Consider the following 14,826-nt stretch of genomic DNA (forward strand, 5'->3'; position numbering starts at 1 on the left):
CCACCCGCCCCGACCTCCCGCAGCGTCAGGGGGGGCTGCTCTCGGCCCTCACCCCAACCCCGGCCTGAGTCCTGAGGCTGAAAGGGCTCACGAGGGGGCCGTAGGGAGAAACTGGGAGTTTGGGATCCAGCCTGGCCCTTATTGCCCTTGAAGAAGAGGTCACGGCCATGGTCATTGCCGAGAGTGGGACCTAGAGCCAGGGCGGGGTCATGTGACACCCCTCATTCATGGCTTCATGCCATTAACAGATGCACTCAGTCCCACTCACGGCGTGCGGTCGGCTGTCCCGCACGGACCGCAGACAAGGCTGTGACACAGCCCGCCCGCCCTCGCCGGGCGCACGGGCTTCAATGCCCTTGATGTGAAGCCGGGAGGCAGGTGCACAGACCACGAGCGCGGGCCATGCCGGCGGCCCAGGCCGAGCCGGTCCTGACGGAGCCCGGACGTGCGCCTCGTCCAGTGTGAGGAGGTAAATGGCAACGTGACCCTGGCGATGGGGGAGGGACCCTGCACGTGGGGGCTCCAGGCCAGGTGAGAGGGGTGACGCTGAGGGCCCGGGCGAATCCCCTGGTCCGCCCCTGGCATGTCCTACATGTGGGTGGGGCCAGGGGGTCACTTCAGTTCCTTCTTAGGAGTCTTTGAACGAGCTCCTACCTCAGGGGGAAAGATGTCTGCGCAAACGCAGAGAGACCCTCCAGCACCTTTCCCCCCTCCCGCCTTCTCCTCGGAGGGCTGGGGGCTGGGCAGGTACTGTCCTTGGTTCGGCCTTCCCTGATTCTGTGGCCCCGGAGCTGAGCCCTCGGAGATGGAGGCCACCGGCTGGCAGGTGTGGATGCTCAGGTTCCCTCCACCCACAGCCTGGCCCTGCTCCCTGGCCGGCGCCTCTCTCCTCGGCCACCGGGCCGCCCCTCCCCCCTCGGCTCGCCTCTCTTCACAGCCCCTTCCGTGCTGCCAGGTGAAGCCTCGAGCTGAGGGGATCCGAGGGTGGGATCCCACCCCAGGTCCTCCCCTCCCCCCCCCCAGCGCCCATCAGCCCGGCCGGGGGCGCGGCTGCAGCCTGAGCCAGGCCCGGCCCCCAGACGCACCTGTTCTGACCTGCTGAGCAGGTTCCCAGTTTCTGCCGGAGCTGTTGGCCACGGCGTGGGAAGCAGCTCTGGGGGAGCTCGGAGCTCCCGTCACGGCTCAGGGGGGGCAGCTGCCGCTGGGTGCAGAACGGGGCCAGGTCCCCTAGCGGGAGCCCCAGGAGGACGGGCAGGTGCGCCAGGGCCTGGACCTGCGGCCCCGCTGCCCCCGGGGCCGGTGCCTCTCCAGCCCCAGAGCTGGCGCCCAGGGAGAGCCCGGCGGCACCTGAGGAACGCGGGGCAGCTCTGCGTGGGACCGATGGCCCTGGCCCGCGGAGCCGCCATGCGGGGGCCTGAGGCCTGGCTGCTGCTGCTGCTCCTGGCGTCACTGGCAGGTAGGCCTCCTGGAGCCACAGGACCCTCCCTTCCGAGCCCCAGTGCCCCCCCACCGCCCGCCCCCGCGAGGCTGGACTGAGGACCCACCTCTCCCACCCCGCTGCCGGCCTGCCCAGGGGAGTCAGGGTACTCTTCCCCACTGCACCCCTCCCGCTGAGGCCCGGGGCGGGGGGAGAGAGGAGTGGCCGGCAGGGAGCAGGGGCCTTCCACCAGGTCCCGGGAGGAGCCCTCACCTCCCTGCTGAGCCCGGAACTGCTGATGGCGCCGAGGCTGACTCAGGGGTGAACTGGTTCCAGTCAGGGGTGTGGGGAGCTGATGCCCAGAGAGGGGACGGGGTTCTTTCTCCTTCTCTCTCCCAGAGCCCCAGGACCCGGCGCTGGTGGGGTGATGCCCCCCTTCCCCTGGACACAGTTAGATGCCAGAGTGGTGATGAGGTGACTGCTCAGATGAGTTGGGGTCTAGGGAGGTGCCTTCTAGCTAGGTGTGGTTCCCTTTGCTCATTCCTGTCCCCCATTTCCTCACGGAGACGCCTGGTATCTGCTGTCTGAGGTCACGAAGCCGACGTAAATGACAGGAACGCTGAGCTTCAGATGGGACAGGGCCACAGTGGGATCACGTGGGCCATGCCAGGGCCCGGAGTAACCGGGACACCCTTCCCTTTGGGACACGGGGACCTGCCTGCCTGGGACTGTTTCACCCCAGTCCCAGGAGCAGCCACGGAGCCCCCCGCCCCCCGCGGAGGCTGACAGGGCAGCGAGCCTGGCTGTGTGTGTGTGGGGGGTGGCTGCTCTCCTTCCATCTGAAGGTGGAGGGGTCGTTGGCCCAGCCTCCAATCATAGGCACTGAGCTTCTACCCCCACCGCCCCCCATCTAAATTCCCCTTCTCCACAGAGCCCTCTCGCTTGCTCAGGCCCAGCAGGTGGGGCCTGGTTGCCCGCCAGGCGCTGGGCAGCCACTTGCCTGCAGGACCTCCCCACACTGAGGATGGGCAGGACCCGAGAGGTCCAGCTCCAACTCCCTCACTGCCCCAGGGAAACAGGCAGGGGGGCCCTCGGGGTTAGAACCAGGCCGTCCTGAGCCAGACCCGGCCCTGCACCTGCCATGGCCCAGAGCTTCTTTCTGAGAGAAGCCCGGGGGGCGGTGGGGGGCTTCTAGTGAGGGCGGCCTTGGCCTTGCCCAGGCCTGACAGACGGACAGGGGACGAGGCAATGGCGGGAAGCAGCCTGGCTTCAGGAGCCGCTGGCGCTGCTGTCACCGCCGCAGGCTGAGGGCTCCGGGGCGAGGTGCAGACCTCGGGTTCCAGGAGCGTCAGCGGCCCCCACGGCCCCATCGTCCAGGCTGCTCCGTTTGGGCTCCTTCTCAGCGCTCCCAGAGGCTGAAGTGTCTCTTGTCTCTGAAGAAGCCTGGCGTGTTTCTGCTCTGAATTTGTTAGGTGACCTTGGGCAACTCAGAAACGAGTCTTCGTAGACCCGGAGGTGGCCCGACGTCTCTGTGGCCCTCCAGCCCTGAGACCCGCCGCGGAGTGAATGGTCAGGCCCGGCGGAGGGGTGCTGGGTGCGGGAGGCAGGCAGTCTGGCTGTGGTGATAAAAGGGGGTCCCTCTGGGTGGGACCAAGGCTGGCTTCACCCCGACACCGTCCCCCCATTAGTGCCCCCCCTGCGGGCCCTGACAGCTGAGCCCCAGGGCCGAGCCCCACCCCAACCGAGGAGGAGGCTGGGGAGGCGCCCGCACCAAGGCTCTTTGTTTCTCTTTAATGAGATGAGTTTCCGGGTAGGTCCCCTCCCTGCTCCCTCCCCCACCTCCCGCCCTGGGCGTGAGGGACCCGGGTCGACAGACACCCTGTAGTAAGCAGATCCCCTTCCCAGCTCGGTCCGGCCCCCGCGGGCCGCAGGGCCAGGGGCGGGGTGTCCGTTTCTGCCCTCTGAGCGGAGGACAGCTCTTTGGGGCTGGTTTCCTAGAAAGGGAGGCACATCCCTGCTTTTCTGCTCACGTTCCGGGCAGCCCTTTCCCGGAGGGGCTTCCCTAACCCGAGGAGGCCAGAAGGGGCTGCTTCCGCCCACGGGGCAGGCGGCGGAGACCCAGGACCTCAGTCCTCCCTGGTGCCGCCGAGGTGGCGGCGAGGGGCTCCCAGCACGGTCTGGGCTGCAGCCCTGGGGCCCTGGTCCCCCGGAAAGCGGAGCGTTAAGCCCCGTGAGGGAGAAGGCCTGGGCTCTCTGGCCTCTCAAACGTGCCCTCTGCACCAGGTCTAGGCAGGAAGGAGGGTGCGGTGGGGGAGCTGAGTCGGGAGGGAGCCCAGAGGCTGGGTCTGGGAACAGAGTAAAAATGGAAGGTGAAGCTGGGAACTGGGGCCACAGCCCTGGAGGAGGGTGCAAGGTGGGACCCCTCAGCAGGCGATGGCCTGTGGCCCTGGCCTTTCCCATAGTTCTCTGCCCCTCCCCCCACTCACCTCAAACTGGTGTGTGCTGAGAGCTGAGGTGAGGCTGGGATTTGGGTGGGGCAGAGCTGGCCACACTTGGAGAGTGGCTGGCAGGATGGGGAGGGGGGGTGGCTAGGATCTCAGGAGTTTGGGAGAAGCTGAATTCTGGGTCTCCCACCCACAGTGTGGCTGTTTTGGTGACTCAGCCAGGCTCAGACTGGCTCCGGGGGGTTTAGGGGACTTATCTGAGCTGGAGCTGTGTCTGGGCCGAGCGGGGCTGCCTCCAGGCCTGCCCTGCCTCATTGTTGTCATCCCGCTCCGCTCCTGCTGCGCCCCCTCCCCAGACGCTAAGCGGTGGGTGGGCGCTGTGCCCAGGTTGCTAAGCTGGGGGCTTAGGACAATGGGAGGGAAGGAGGGAGGTGGGGGAAGCAGAGGGAGCATCTCCCGTTTTACTCCAAGGCCAAGGCTGCCCAGGAGGGGCGGGAGCAGGGCTGTGTCGCTGTCCTGAATGGGGGCTTCAGGGCTCCCCTCCAGGTCCTTTCTCCCCCCAATCTCACCTGTGTCTTCCCCTCTCTCTGGTGGAGGCTGCGCGGGGCTGGGGGTGGGGGTGGGGCGTGGGGCAGGGTTAACTCGGCCGAGACCCTGGATGGCTTGAACCCTCCCTCAGCCCCAGGCAGCATCCTCCTCCCACCAGCCCACACCAGACACCGTCACCCAAGCCGGGGCCGAGCCAGGCTTGCTTTGGTGGTGACAGCAGACATTCCCAGGGAGAGGCCTCCTCGGGCCACAGGTGCTGGGGGCCCTGGGGAGGGGCTGGGGGAGGAGGGGCGTCCTGAGGACAAGGGTGGAGAGAGCTCTTGTTCTGCTTTTGGGGAGCCCGTGATGGCAGCTGCCCAGGGCATCCCCTGAGGGCCAGGACTTCACCTCTGGGCCCCTCCCCCTGAGGTGACTGCCCTCGGTGAGGGGAGGGCAAGAGGGCGACATTCCAGATGGACACACGCCACCACCACCCACCACCGACCGCACACCACCGACCGGGCACCACCGACCGCACACCACCGACCGGGCACCACCGACCGCACACCACCGACCGCGCACCACCGACCGGGCACCACCCACCACCCACCACCGACCGGGCACCACCGACCGCACACCACCCACCACCCACCACCGACCGGGCACCACCGACCGGGCACCACCCACCACCGACCGCACACCACCCACCACCCACCACCGACCGCACACCACCGACCGGGCACCACCGACCGGGCACCACCGACCGGGCACCACCGACCGCACACCACCGACCGCGCACCACCGACCGGGCACCACCGACCGGGCACCACCGACCGCGCACCACCGACCGCGCACCACCGACCGCGCACCACCGACCGCGCACCACCGACCGCGCACCACCGACCGCACACCACCCACCACCCACCACCCACCACCCACCACCGACCGGGCACCACCGACCGCACACCACCCACCACCCACCACCCACCACCCACCACCGACCGGGCACCACCCACCACCGACCGCACACCACCCACCACCCACCACCGACCGCACACCACCGACCGGGCACCACCGACCGGGCCGCCGAGACAGGGCGGCATGCAGACACCAGGGGAACCCACATCCAAACATTCGCCACGCGAGTCCGTGGGACAGGAGTGTGAGACACGGGCACATGCACACTCGTAGCGCGGCTCTCTGGATGCAGACAAGCACGTACACTCACTGAAGGCAAGGCCTGAACACGAGTGAGTGGCAAACCCCTTCGTGCAAGGAGGCAGCCTCACAGGCGTGTGAACGGCAACAAGAGCAGCCAGGCCTCACCAGAGCTGCACGTCCCGATCCACAGGCTCACACTCCCCTCTGGTCCTCCCCACCCCCTGTACTCCCGGGGTGCTGGAGGGAGAGGCCCCCCAAGGAAGATCCTCCCTCCCCAGAGACCCTCTCTGGTGGCAGCCTCAGTTCCCCTCCCTGGGGCACAGGCCCGGCCTCACGCCCAGGAAAGCCGGGACAGGAGCTCAGGGTGGGAGCAGCCAGGCCTGGAGGAGCTGTCTGGCTGGTGGCTGGGGCCTGGCCGGGGGGAGCGAGGGGGGGGGGAGGCCGAGGGCAGGGCTCTCGTTGGGCCAGTTGGGCCTGTTCTTTCCCTTGCGCAAGGTGGCGGCTGTGGCTGAATCACCCAGGCTCCTGACCACGTCCTGAGCTCAGGGAGGAGGCTGGGAGGGTCAGAGGGAGGAGGCTGGGAGGGTCAGAGGAAGGGTGCAGCCAGCAGAGGCTGCGGGACAGACCCCAGCAATGTGCAGCAGGAGGGTGGCGGGCCTGGCCACGGGGTGCCCACACAGTGACCTCACCTGGCAGGCGGCTCTGGTGACGCCATCCTTTGCTCTGGTGACGTCATCATGCTGATGCGGGGAGGCGCTGGCTGGGGGAGAGGAGGCTGCTGGGCTGGCGGCTGGGCTCTGGATCCATGGAGACTGAGCTGCGACAGCGGGCTGTGGGAGCACCCAGAGGGCTTTCCTGTCTCCGGGGTCCTGGGCAGGGCTGGGCTGGTCTCTGGGGCGTGTGGGGCTTGGACTCAGGCGTGTGCTGGGCACCCGCTGCCTGTTGTGCTCTGTGACGTTACCTGTTGGGGACATGTGGTGATTAGTGGGGAGCAGGTGGCCGATGGTTGGCAAGTGCCAGGAGTGAGAGAAAAACTGGCCTCTGACTGTCTCGGCAGCAGTCTGTACGAGGGCTCGGGCCTGGCCGGAGCCCTGCGGCCCCCAGACGGCAGTGCTGGGCGCAGAGGAGCGCGGGAAGCCGCCTCAAGCCCGCCCTGGCAGCCCTGCCCTCCTGTGTCCAGGGGACGTGCCGGGAGGGGCGAAGGCGGGTAGCTGGACTCCCAGGCTGGGCTGGGTGGGACCAACATCAGCTCAGGCAGCTCAGGGCCCTGGCATCCAGCCCTGCAGGTCTGTCCTGTCCCTTTCAGGCGCTCCCAGCTCCCAACAGCATCCCCCTCCCCCCGCTCCGCTCCGCCTTTCGGTACCCTCGGATCCCCTGTAGTTGGGCTTCTCTGTCTCCCCCCCATGCTTGCCCTCCACCCCTTTCTTTTTAAAAACATATTTTTATTGACTTCAGAGAGGAAGGGAAAGGGAGAGAGAGAAACATCCATGGTGGGAGAGAATCATGGATCGGCTGCCTCCTGCACGCCCCCCACTGGGGATCAAGCCCGCAACCCGGGCCTGTGGCCTGACTTGGAATGGAACCGTGACCTCCTGGTTCATAGGTCCGCGCTCAACCGCTGAGCCACAGCGCCGGGCCTCCACCCTTCTTTTTTCCTTTGCAGTGAACCCAGCTAACCGGTCTGTCCTGCCTGCACCCCAAGGTTGCCATGCACACCCCTCCCTGCCTAGCCCAGCCACAGACTGCTCCTTCCTCAGGGTCCACCCCTCCATCTTCTGCCTGTCTTGTCTGTTCACTCACTCACTCACTCACCCACCCAGCCATCGGTGAACGTGGCTTGAGTATCAATTACGAGCCAGGAATTCAGTCCCCGGGCCCCCAGAGGAGGCACTGAGTCAGAACCCAGGTCCCCACAGCGATGTGAGGCCCAGGTTCTGCTCTGAGGAGCGCTGTCCGGTGGCGAGGCAGCTGCTACCCGGGTAACGCTGTGCGGGGAGAGCGGGCGGCGGACAGGAAGGAGGGCCTGGGGCGCCGCGAGCAGCGGGCCAGGGGTCAGAGGCTCCCGCTCCCGGTTCGGTGACCAAACGCTGCCCTTTCCCAGGAACGGTGCCCCCCCCCCAGGCTCCCGCTCCCCCGCCGGAGGCACAGCCCCCCTGCCTCCTGGATTCGTGACCCCGCTCCCTCCTGACCCCACCTGCACCCCCTGCCCGGTGCGAAGGTCCGGGCGGCTGCGCTCCAACCACGGACTCGGACGCACCTGCCGGGCTCCCCGCCCTCTGCCTCCGCCCCCGGCTCTGCGCCCCGGGGCTGCCTGCTCCGCGGAGGAGGCTCCAGGGCGGGCCTCCACGCCGCTCGCCTCCCGCCTGGGCCCGCGTCCTGGTCCCGGGCCACCGGGTCCCAGACGCCCGACCGACCGACCTCATCTCTGAGCCTCGGCCTCGGCCTTCCTGTCTCAGCGACTGGCCGGCGGGGGGCCTCCGCCCCCACCTTCCTCCCTGGAACCCGGTCTCCCTCCGAGCAGGAGCCACGTTCCCGCCCGCGGCTCTCACCCTCCTGGGGGGGGGGGGGGGCAGGCCGGCCCCGGCCCCGGTTTTGCGCTTTAGAACCCGCGCCCCTGAGGGCAGAGGCTGCGCCCCCAGCGGCCGCGGCCGCACGGTGCGGGCGGGAGGGGTGGCCCCGCACCTCCGCCGCGGGCCGCAGTCACTCCCTCCCGGGCCTCAGTTTCCCCCCGGGCAGCAGGGACGGCACCGCCCACGCGGGTCTGTGGGCGTCCGGGGGGCGGGCCCAGGTGCTGCCGGCACCGAGGCTCCGAGTCGCTGAGTCCCTAACGCGCTGCCTCTGTGCCCGCAGGCCGCTGCCCGGCGGGCGAGCTGGAGACCCCGGAGCTGGTGACGGTGGTGCTGGGCCAGGACGCCAGGCTGCCCTGCCTCTACCGCGGGGGCCCCGACGAGCAGGTGGCGCAGGTGGCCTGGGCGCGCGCCGACGCGGGCGAGGGCGCCCGGGAGCTGGCGCTGCTGCACGCGCAGTACGGGCTGCACGTGGGCCCCGCCTACGAGGGCCGCGTGGAGCGGCCGCCCCCGCGAGGCCCCCTGGACGGCGCGGTGCTGCTGCGCAACGCGGTGCAGGCGGACGAGGGCGAGTACGAGTGCCGCGTGAGCACCTTCCCCGCCGGCAGCTTCCAGGCGCGGCTGCGGCTCCGCGTGCTGGGTGAGCGGGGGCGGGGCCCTGCGGGGGCGGGTCCTGCGGGGGCGGGGCCCGGGGCGGGGGCGGGTCCTGCGGGGGCGGGGCCGGGGCGGGGCGGGTCCTGCGGGGGCGGGGCGCGCGGCCTGCAGCCCACCCCGCCCGCAGCCCAGAGGACCCCGCGCCTGGGTACCACCGGCTCAGCCCCCAGTGAGTTCTTTCACGCGAGTTCTTCCTCCCGGTGACCTGAGACCGCCCTCGGCTTCTTTCGGGCGACAGGGCCCAGCCAGCTCTCACCTGCACCTGGGCTCTCGGCCGGAGCGACGGGGCAGTCAGCCGGGTGCCTCCTTCTGCCCCGTCCCCGCCGCGCTCACTGGGTCTCACCGAGGTCCCCCAGGCCCTGGTCAGAGCCCCTCGGCACCTGGGCTCCACGTGGGGCAGGAGTGGGCGGGCAGGCCCAGGGTGATGTCTCTCTTGGCCGGACCTCAGGGAGGCTGGTCAGAGGCCACAGTGAGCCTTTGAGTCAGGCTTTCCCCTTGGCGCTCTGGTCGGCGGAAGCCCCAAACCTAAGGTCAAGTCAAGGCTTTTCCGTGCTGGTTCCGGCTGCCAATGTTGTGAAGGTGAAAAGGTTTTGTCATCTCCCTTTAGTCACCAGCTTTGTAGGAAAATATGAGTGTGACCTCGGCTTGAGCACCTAAGAGCCGGGGTCTGGGACCAGCCCTTTCCCCGCCCTGAGCCTCGGGTTCCTCCGATGGGCAACCGTATCTGTGCACCTCAACGGCTTGTTGGCGGGACTGATGAGATACTGTTTGTAAAGTGTTTAGCATAATACTTGGCACTTAGCAAGTGCGTGATAAGGGGTGCCTATTACTATTCTGTCCACGTTATCTTTAATTAGTTCACTGTTTTTATAAAAAATAACCCAAGCTCATGGTTAAAAAGACAAACAACGGACAGGTACAGTCAGATGAGATTCTGCCGCTCACCTGGTGTCTTTCCTGGTAAAATAAGAGAGCGGGCCTGGAACTTGGCACCTGTGGGGATGCGACAGGATGGGGCGGGGCCTCCTGACAGGGGGTGCAGACAGTGACCCCTCCCCCCGCCCCCCTGCAGTGCCTCCCCTGCCCTCACTGAATCCTGGTCCAGCGCTGGAAGAGGGCCAGGGCCTGACACTGGCCGCCTCCTGCACAGCTGAGGGCAGCCCGGCCCCCAACGTGACCTGGGACACAGAGGTCAAGGGCACCATGTCCAGCCGCGCCTTCGAGCACTCGCGCTCGGCGGCTGTCACTTCAGAGTTCCGCCTGGTGCCCAGCCGCAGCATGAATGGGCGGCCTCTCACCTGCGTGGTGTCCCACCCAGGCCTGCTCCAGGACCAGAGGATCACCCACATCCTGCAAGTGGCCTGTGAGTACTGGGGTCTTGGGTGGGGCCCCGTGGCTTCGAGGGGAGGGGAGATCCTGAGACCCTGAGCCCCACTGTCAGGCCAGCCGGGTCCTGGGCCACAACGTGTGGCTGAGAGCACCGGTCTGAGAGGTGAGGCCTGGGGGAGCCGCCCAGATGACCTTAGGTCTCTGACCTAAAAGGGTGGTGGGGAGACTCACACGTGAACTGGGAATTGAAAGGACTTCGGGGGGGGGGGGTGTCCAGGCCGGGATCCGGAGCTGGCTGCCCGCTGTCGTCCGGTCTCCTTCCTTTTCTTCCTCCGCCGCAGGAGGACAGTTACACCCACTCAGGGCTCCGTGGGAACTAGGAGCCCGGAGTGCGGAGCGGCTCAGGCTCAGTGCAGGGGGTGCGCAGAGCGCGGGGGCCTGGCAGTAGGTGTGCTTTCTGACTCAGCTAACCCAGCATGTGGCCCAGCGTGGGTCCCCAGCAGATGCTCGTTAAGGAAATGAATGGAATAGTAGATGGTTTAGCTTCCCAGAATCTGGGAGCATGAACCAGTACAGCTCTGCGGGACGTGCGGGGGAGGGGCTTATGCTGAGGCACTTAGGGGCTCCTCGCACTGTACCCCAGAGAGGAGAGGGCGCTGCGTGGCGAGGCACCACCAGCCAGGGGTGGGGGCTGGGCTGGCACAGTGAGTAGGAAGGAGAAGGCGGGGAGGCTCTTCCAGGTAGGTGGAGCCTGGGGTGGGGGCCCTTGAAGGAACAGCAAGATCAAAGCCCCCATTCCCATTTCCTCCCTCCCACCTCCGTTCCAGACCTGGCAGAGGCCTCTGTGAGGGGCCTGGAAGACCAAAAGCTGTGGCAGATGGGCAGAGAAGGCGCCACGCTCAAGTGCCTGAGCGAGGGGCAGCCCCCGCCCACCTACAACTGGACACGGTGAGGGCCTGGCCTGGGGAGGGCTCGCTCGGACCCAGGCCCCTCTCTCTAAGGCCAGCATGTGCTCCTGGGGGCTGGGACGGCATGTTTGAGCCCCAGGTAAATGGGAGCACAGCCCTGGGGGGGGGGGGGGGGGCGGGCACGCGATCATTCGAGGGAGCCATCCAGTGAACACCTTGGCTTTCCCCTAACTTTTACATGGCCATGTGCTTAAATACGAATACTGTGTATGTTTACGTAAGTTCCTAAAGTGGGTAAGACAACACGACACAGCTGATGTAACTGCGTGAGACCACGCCCCTGTGCCCCCCGGGGGTGCCCGCCCCGGAAGCACCCACCACTCCCCGCTTCCCGCAGGAGCGCTGGGCTCTCTCCAGGGTCTGAGGTCCAGGGACGCAGGGAGGGCCAGGCCCACGGTGTGGGAGCCTCGGGCGCCCGTGGCCTGTGCCCGAGGCCCTGCCTGCCTGTGCCCGGCGCCTGGGGATGGGGCCCCAGTCACTTTTTCCAAGTGCGTCTGAGCCCAGACGGGAATGAAGTGTCCCGTTGTGTGGACTTCATGCCAGGGGTGCCGGTGCCCAGGCTGGGCGATGTGCCGCCGTGGGAGCGTGTGGGATGGCATGCGCGTGTGGAGGGCGCCCGGGTCAGGCTGAGCAGCAGGGAGGGCCGCTGCCTGGACCTGCCTGGGTGGGAGGGGCGCCGTGGGAACAGCCCGCGGCTCTGGGTGACGACATGGGGCGGGAGGGGGAGCCAGGCCTGGGCACGTCGGTGGCGGTGGTGCGGCCGGCCCGGCGGCCCCATCAGCTCCCTGTCCTCCAGGCTGGACGGGCCTCTGCCGAGCGGGGTGCGTGTGGACGGGGACACCCTGGGCTTCCCCCCGCTGACGGCTGAGCACAGTGGCGTCTACGTCTGCCGCGTCAGCAATGACCTCTCCTGGCGGGAGTCCCAGGTCACCGTGGAGGTGCTAGGTGAGCTTTGGGAGACGGGGCGGGCCGAGGGGCTGGCTGAGGTCTGCTCCGCCAGCCGGCAGGCGGGGGAGGCTCGGCTCAGGCAGCCTGTCCCCAGCAGACCCAGAGGCAGCCTCGGGGAAGCAGGTGGACCTGGTGTCGGCCTCCGTGGTGGTGGTGGGAGTGATCGCCGGGCTCCTGCTCTGCCTCCTGGTGGTGGTGGTGGTGCTGATGTCACGATACCATCGGCGCAAGGCCCAGCAGATGACCCAGAAGTAGTGAGTACTGGCCGCTCCTGGGGACAGAAGAGGCAGGCAGCGGTGGGGGGACCGAGGAGAGGAAGTGGGGGTGGGCTTCTGGGGCTCGGGGTCTGGGCCACGGCTGGATGGGGAGGACCTCACTGCCTGTGTGAGGGTCGGATCCACACGCCCAGGTGTCACCACGCACGCGCACACGCACACGCACACGCACGCGCCGCAGCCATGCTGCCGCCACAGCCGTCAGGCACACTTGCGGGGACAGCACATCACCCAGGGCCCGTCTCCCAGAGCCTGGCCGGGGGCTCCCTGTGGAGGGCCACCCTGCCCCGCTCCCGACAAAGAGGTGTCTTTCCCAGCGAGGAGGAGCTGACCCTGACCAGGGAGAACTCCATCCGGAGGCTGCATTCCCACCACTCGGACCCCAGGAGCCAGGTGGGTGCCCCTCTGCCCAGGAGCACAGCCCTCCGTCGGGCTGGCCACCGACTCACAGCTGGGCTGGGCTGGGCTGGGCTGGGCTGGGCCCCGGGGGTCATGGCTGCTCCGTTCCCTGGGTGCTCCCGTTCCCCAGGTCCTCGGGAAGCCCCGTCAGCAGGGATCCTGGGGGGTGGCGGCACGAGGATGTTGTATCCGGGAGAGAATGGCTGTGGGCTGGGGGGGGGGGGGGGTGGTCGGGAGGAGCTGGTGGAAGACAGGTGGAGGCCGAGCCCCGGCTGACTCCTCCCCATGTCTGGGCCCTGCAGCCGGAGGAGAGTGTAGGGCTGAGAGCCGAGGGCCACCCCGATAGTCTCAAGGACAACAGTAGCTGCTCTGTGATGGTGAGGCCGGCCCCCCGCGTCCCCACCACTCTCCTCAGGCTCCTGTCCTGTTCCCAGGGCGGGGGTCATGGCCCCTCCCTGTCCTTTGTGGCCTGCCCCTCAGCCTGGCTCAGACAGCCCACCCCGCCCCCTGCTCCATCTTCGTCTCCATTTCTGTCCCCACACCCCGCACTTGCTCCCAGCTCCTCCTCTTACGCCCAGTGCCTCTCTGAGACAGCCATGACCCCTGACCCCTGTTTATACTTGACCTACAACCCCACCTTGCCCCTCCGCCCCACGAGGGCGTGGCTGCCTGTCTTGGTTCCTGACGTGCCCTCTGCCCTCGGCCTCCAGAGTGAAGAGCCCGAAGGCCGCAGCTACTCCACGCTGACCACCGTGCGGGAGATCGAGACCCAGACGGAGCTGCTGGCGCCCGGTCCCGGCTGCGAGCGGGCCGCGGGGGAGGAGGACAGCGACGAAGGCATCAAGCAGGCCATGAGCCACTTCGTGCAGGAGAATGGGACGCTGCGGGCCAAGCCCACGGGCAACGGCATCTACATCAACGGGCGGGGCCACCTGGTCTGACCCAGGCCACCGCCCAGCCTCCCGGCGCCTGGCTCCCTCTGCCGACCTGGGGACTTCAGCTCAGCTCATCCCCCTCCTGCCCCCTGACTGTTCGCCTCTTCCTCCCGCCCTGTGTCTGACACCCAGATGGCTCCATTGGTTGGTTGAGTCCCTGCTGTGTGTGCAGGTCAGTGTGTGTGTGTGTGTGTGTGTGTGTGTGTGTGCGTGCGTGCGTGTGCGCGCATGGAAGGTGCCTGTGCTGCGTGTCATGCCATCTGTCAGGGTTCAGTGCCCGGTGCTGCTGTGCCCATCTCCCTGGGCAGCTGCATGCAGTCCACCTGCAAACACAGGTGTTTTCGTCAGACCCCAGAGCAGTATTATAATAATGCAGAGGCTGCAGGCTGCTGCGGGCACTTCCAGGTGTGCGGGCACAGCTGGAGCTGGGATCTGGCTCGGGTCAGAGCGGGAGTGTGAAGCAGCCTGGTCCCCGGAGGCTCCGGCTGCCACAGGAAGCCCTCTGCCCTCTAGTGGCCGGGCCCGCGGCACGCACGTGTCTCTAAGGACCAGCGCTGTGAGTCCTTGGAGAAGAGGAAGACTGGAAACAAGCTTTTCACGTACACAAAAGTGTCTCATTCCTTGAAGTGAGGCCGCCAGCACAGACCCGCCCGGGACAACCGGGCGGCCTCGGGGAGGGAGCCGGAGCCAGTGGGTCCGCGGGTGGGAGTGGCCGTGGCCCGGAGGCAGGGCCGTCCTCTGTCCCCTGAGCCCCCTGCTTTCTTCGTTGTGCTCGCAGTGGCCTGTGGACCTGGGGGGTGTTGGGACTCGGTGACAAGAGTTCCTGTTCAGTTGCTGGGGAGAGAGGGTGGGGGATCAGGGGCTGCCGGGGGCCTGACTGGCTCCTTCCCCTGGGGTCCTGGGCCACCACCTCGGCTTTTCTGGCCCCTCTCTGCCGGGTCCGCTCACACACCTCAGGCCTGCCGTGGGGTTCCCGGTCACAGGAGAGACCCGCCCTGCTCCCCGGCCAGCCCAGGGCTTGGGATCTGGGACCCTAGTGTGTACATTCTATGTAAATATGTCCATAGTTGTACATAAATAAACACGATACCTGTTCTGTCTTGTTCCTGTTTGCCCCCCGAGCGGTGTAAGCCTGGACCCTGCTGTCTGTCTCCTGCTGCCTGTGGTCCCGAGGACCCCCTGTGAGGCCGGGGGTGGGGGT

The 14,826-nt window shown here is 67.7% G+C and overlaps 1 protein-coding gene across 2 annotated transcripts; it reads left to right on the forward strand.

Moving 5' to 3' along the window:
• Positions 1 to 1,120: 1,120 nt before the first annotated feature.
• On the forward strand, positions 1,121 to 14,713 carry NECTIN4 (nectin cell adhesion molecule 4). 2 transcript variants are annotated; one of them, XM_079761889.1, is made up of 9 exons: positions 1,121 to 1,456; positions 8,401 to 8,757; positions 9,844 to 10,134; positions 10,928 to 11,048; positions 11,865 to 12,013; positions 12,114 to 12,270; positions 12,609 to 12,684; positions 12,993 to 13,067; positions 13,401 to 14,712. In XM_079761889.1, the coding sequence occupies exons 1-9, from the start codon at positions 1,381 to 1,383 to the stop codon at positions 13,629 to 13,631; spliced, it is 1,533 nt and encodes a 510-aa protein (XP_079618015.1). In that variant the 5' UTR covers positions 1,121 to 1,380; the 3' UTR covers positions 13,632 to 14,712. The 2 variants fall into 2 exon arrangements, with proteins under 2 accessions (XP_079618015.1, XP_079618016.1); XM_079761890.1 differs by lacking the exon at positions 12,993 to 13,067 and having other exon boundaries at positions 13,401 to 14,713.
• Positions 14,714 to 14,826: the final 113 nt, after the last annotated feature.

This window comes from Cnephaeus nilssonii, assembly GCF_951640355.1.
Source record: "Cnephaeus nilssonii genome assembly, chromosome: 21".
In the NCBI taxonomy this organism is placed as follows: Eukaryota; Metazoa; Chordata; class Mammalia; order Chiroptera; family Vespertilionidae; genus Cnephaeus; species Cnephaeus nilssonii.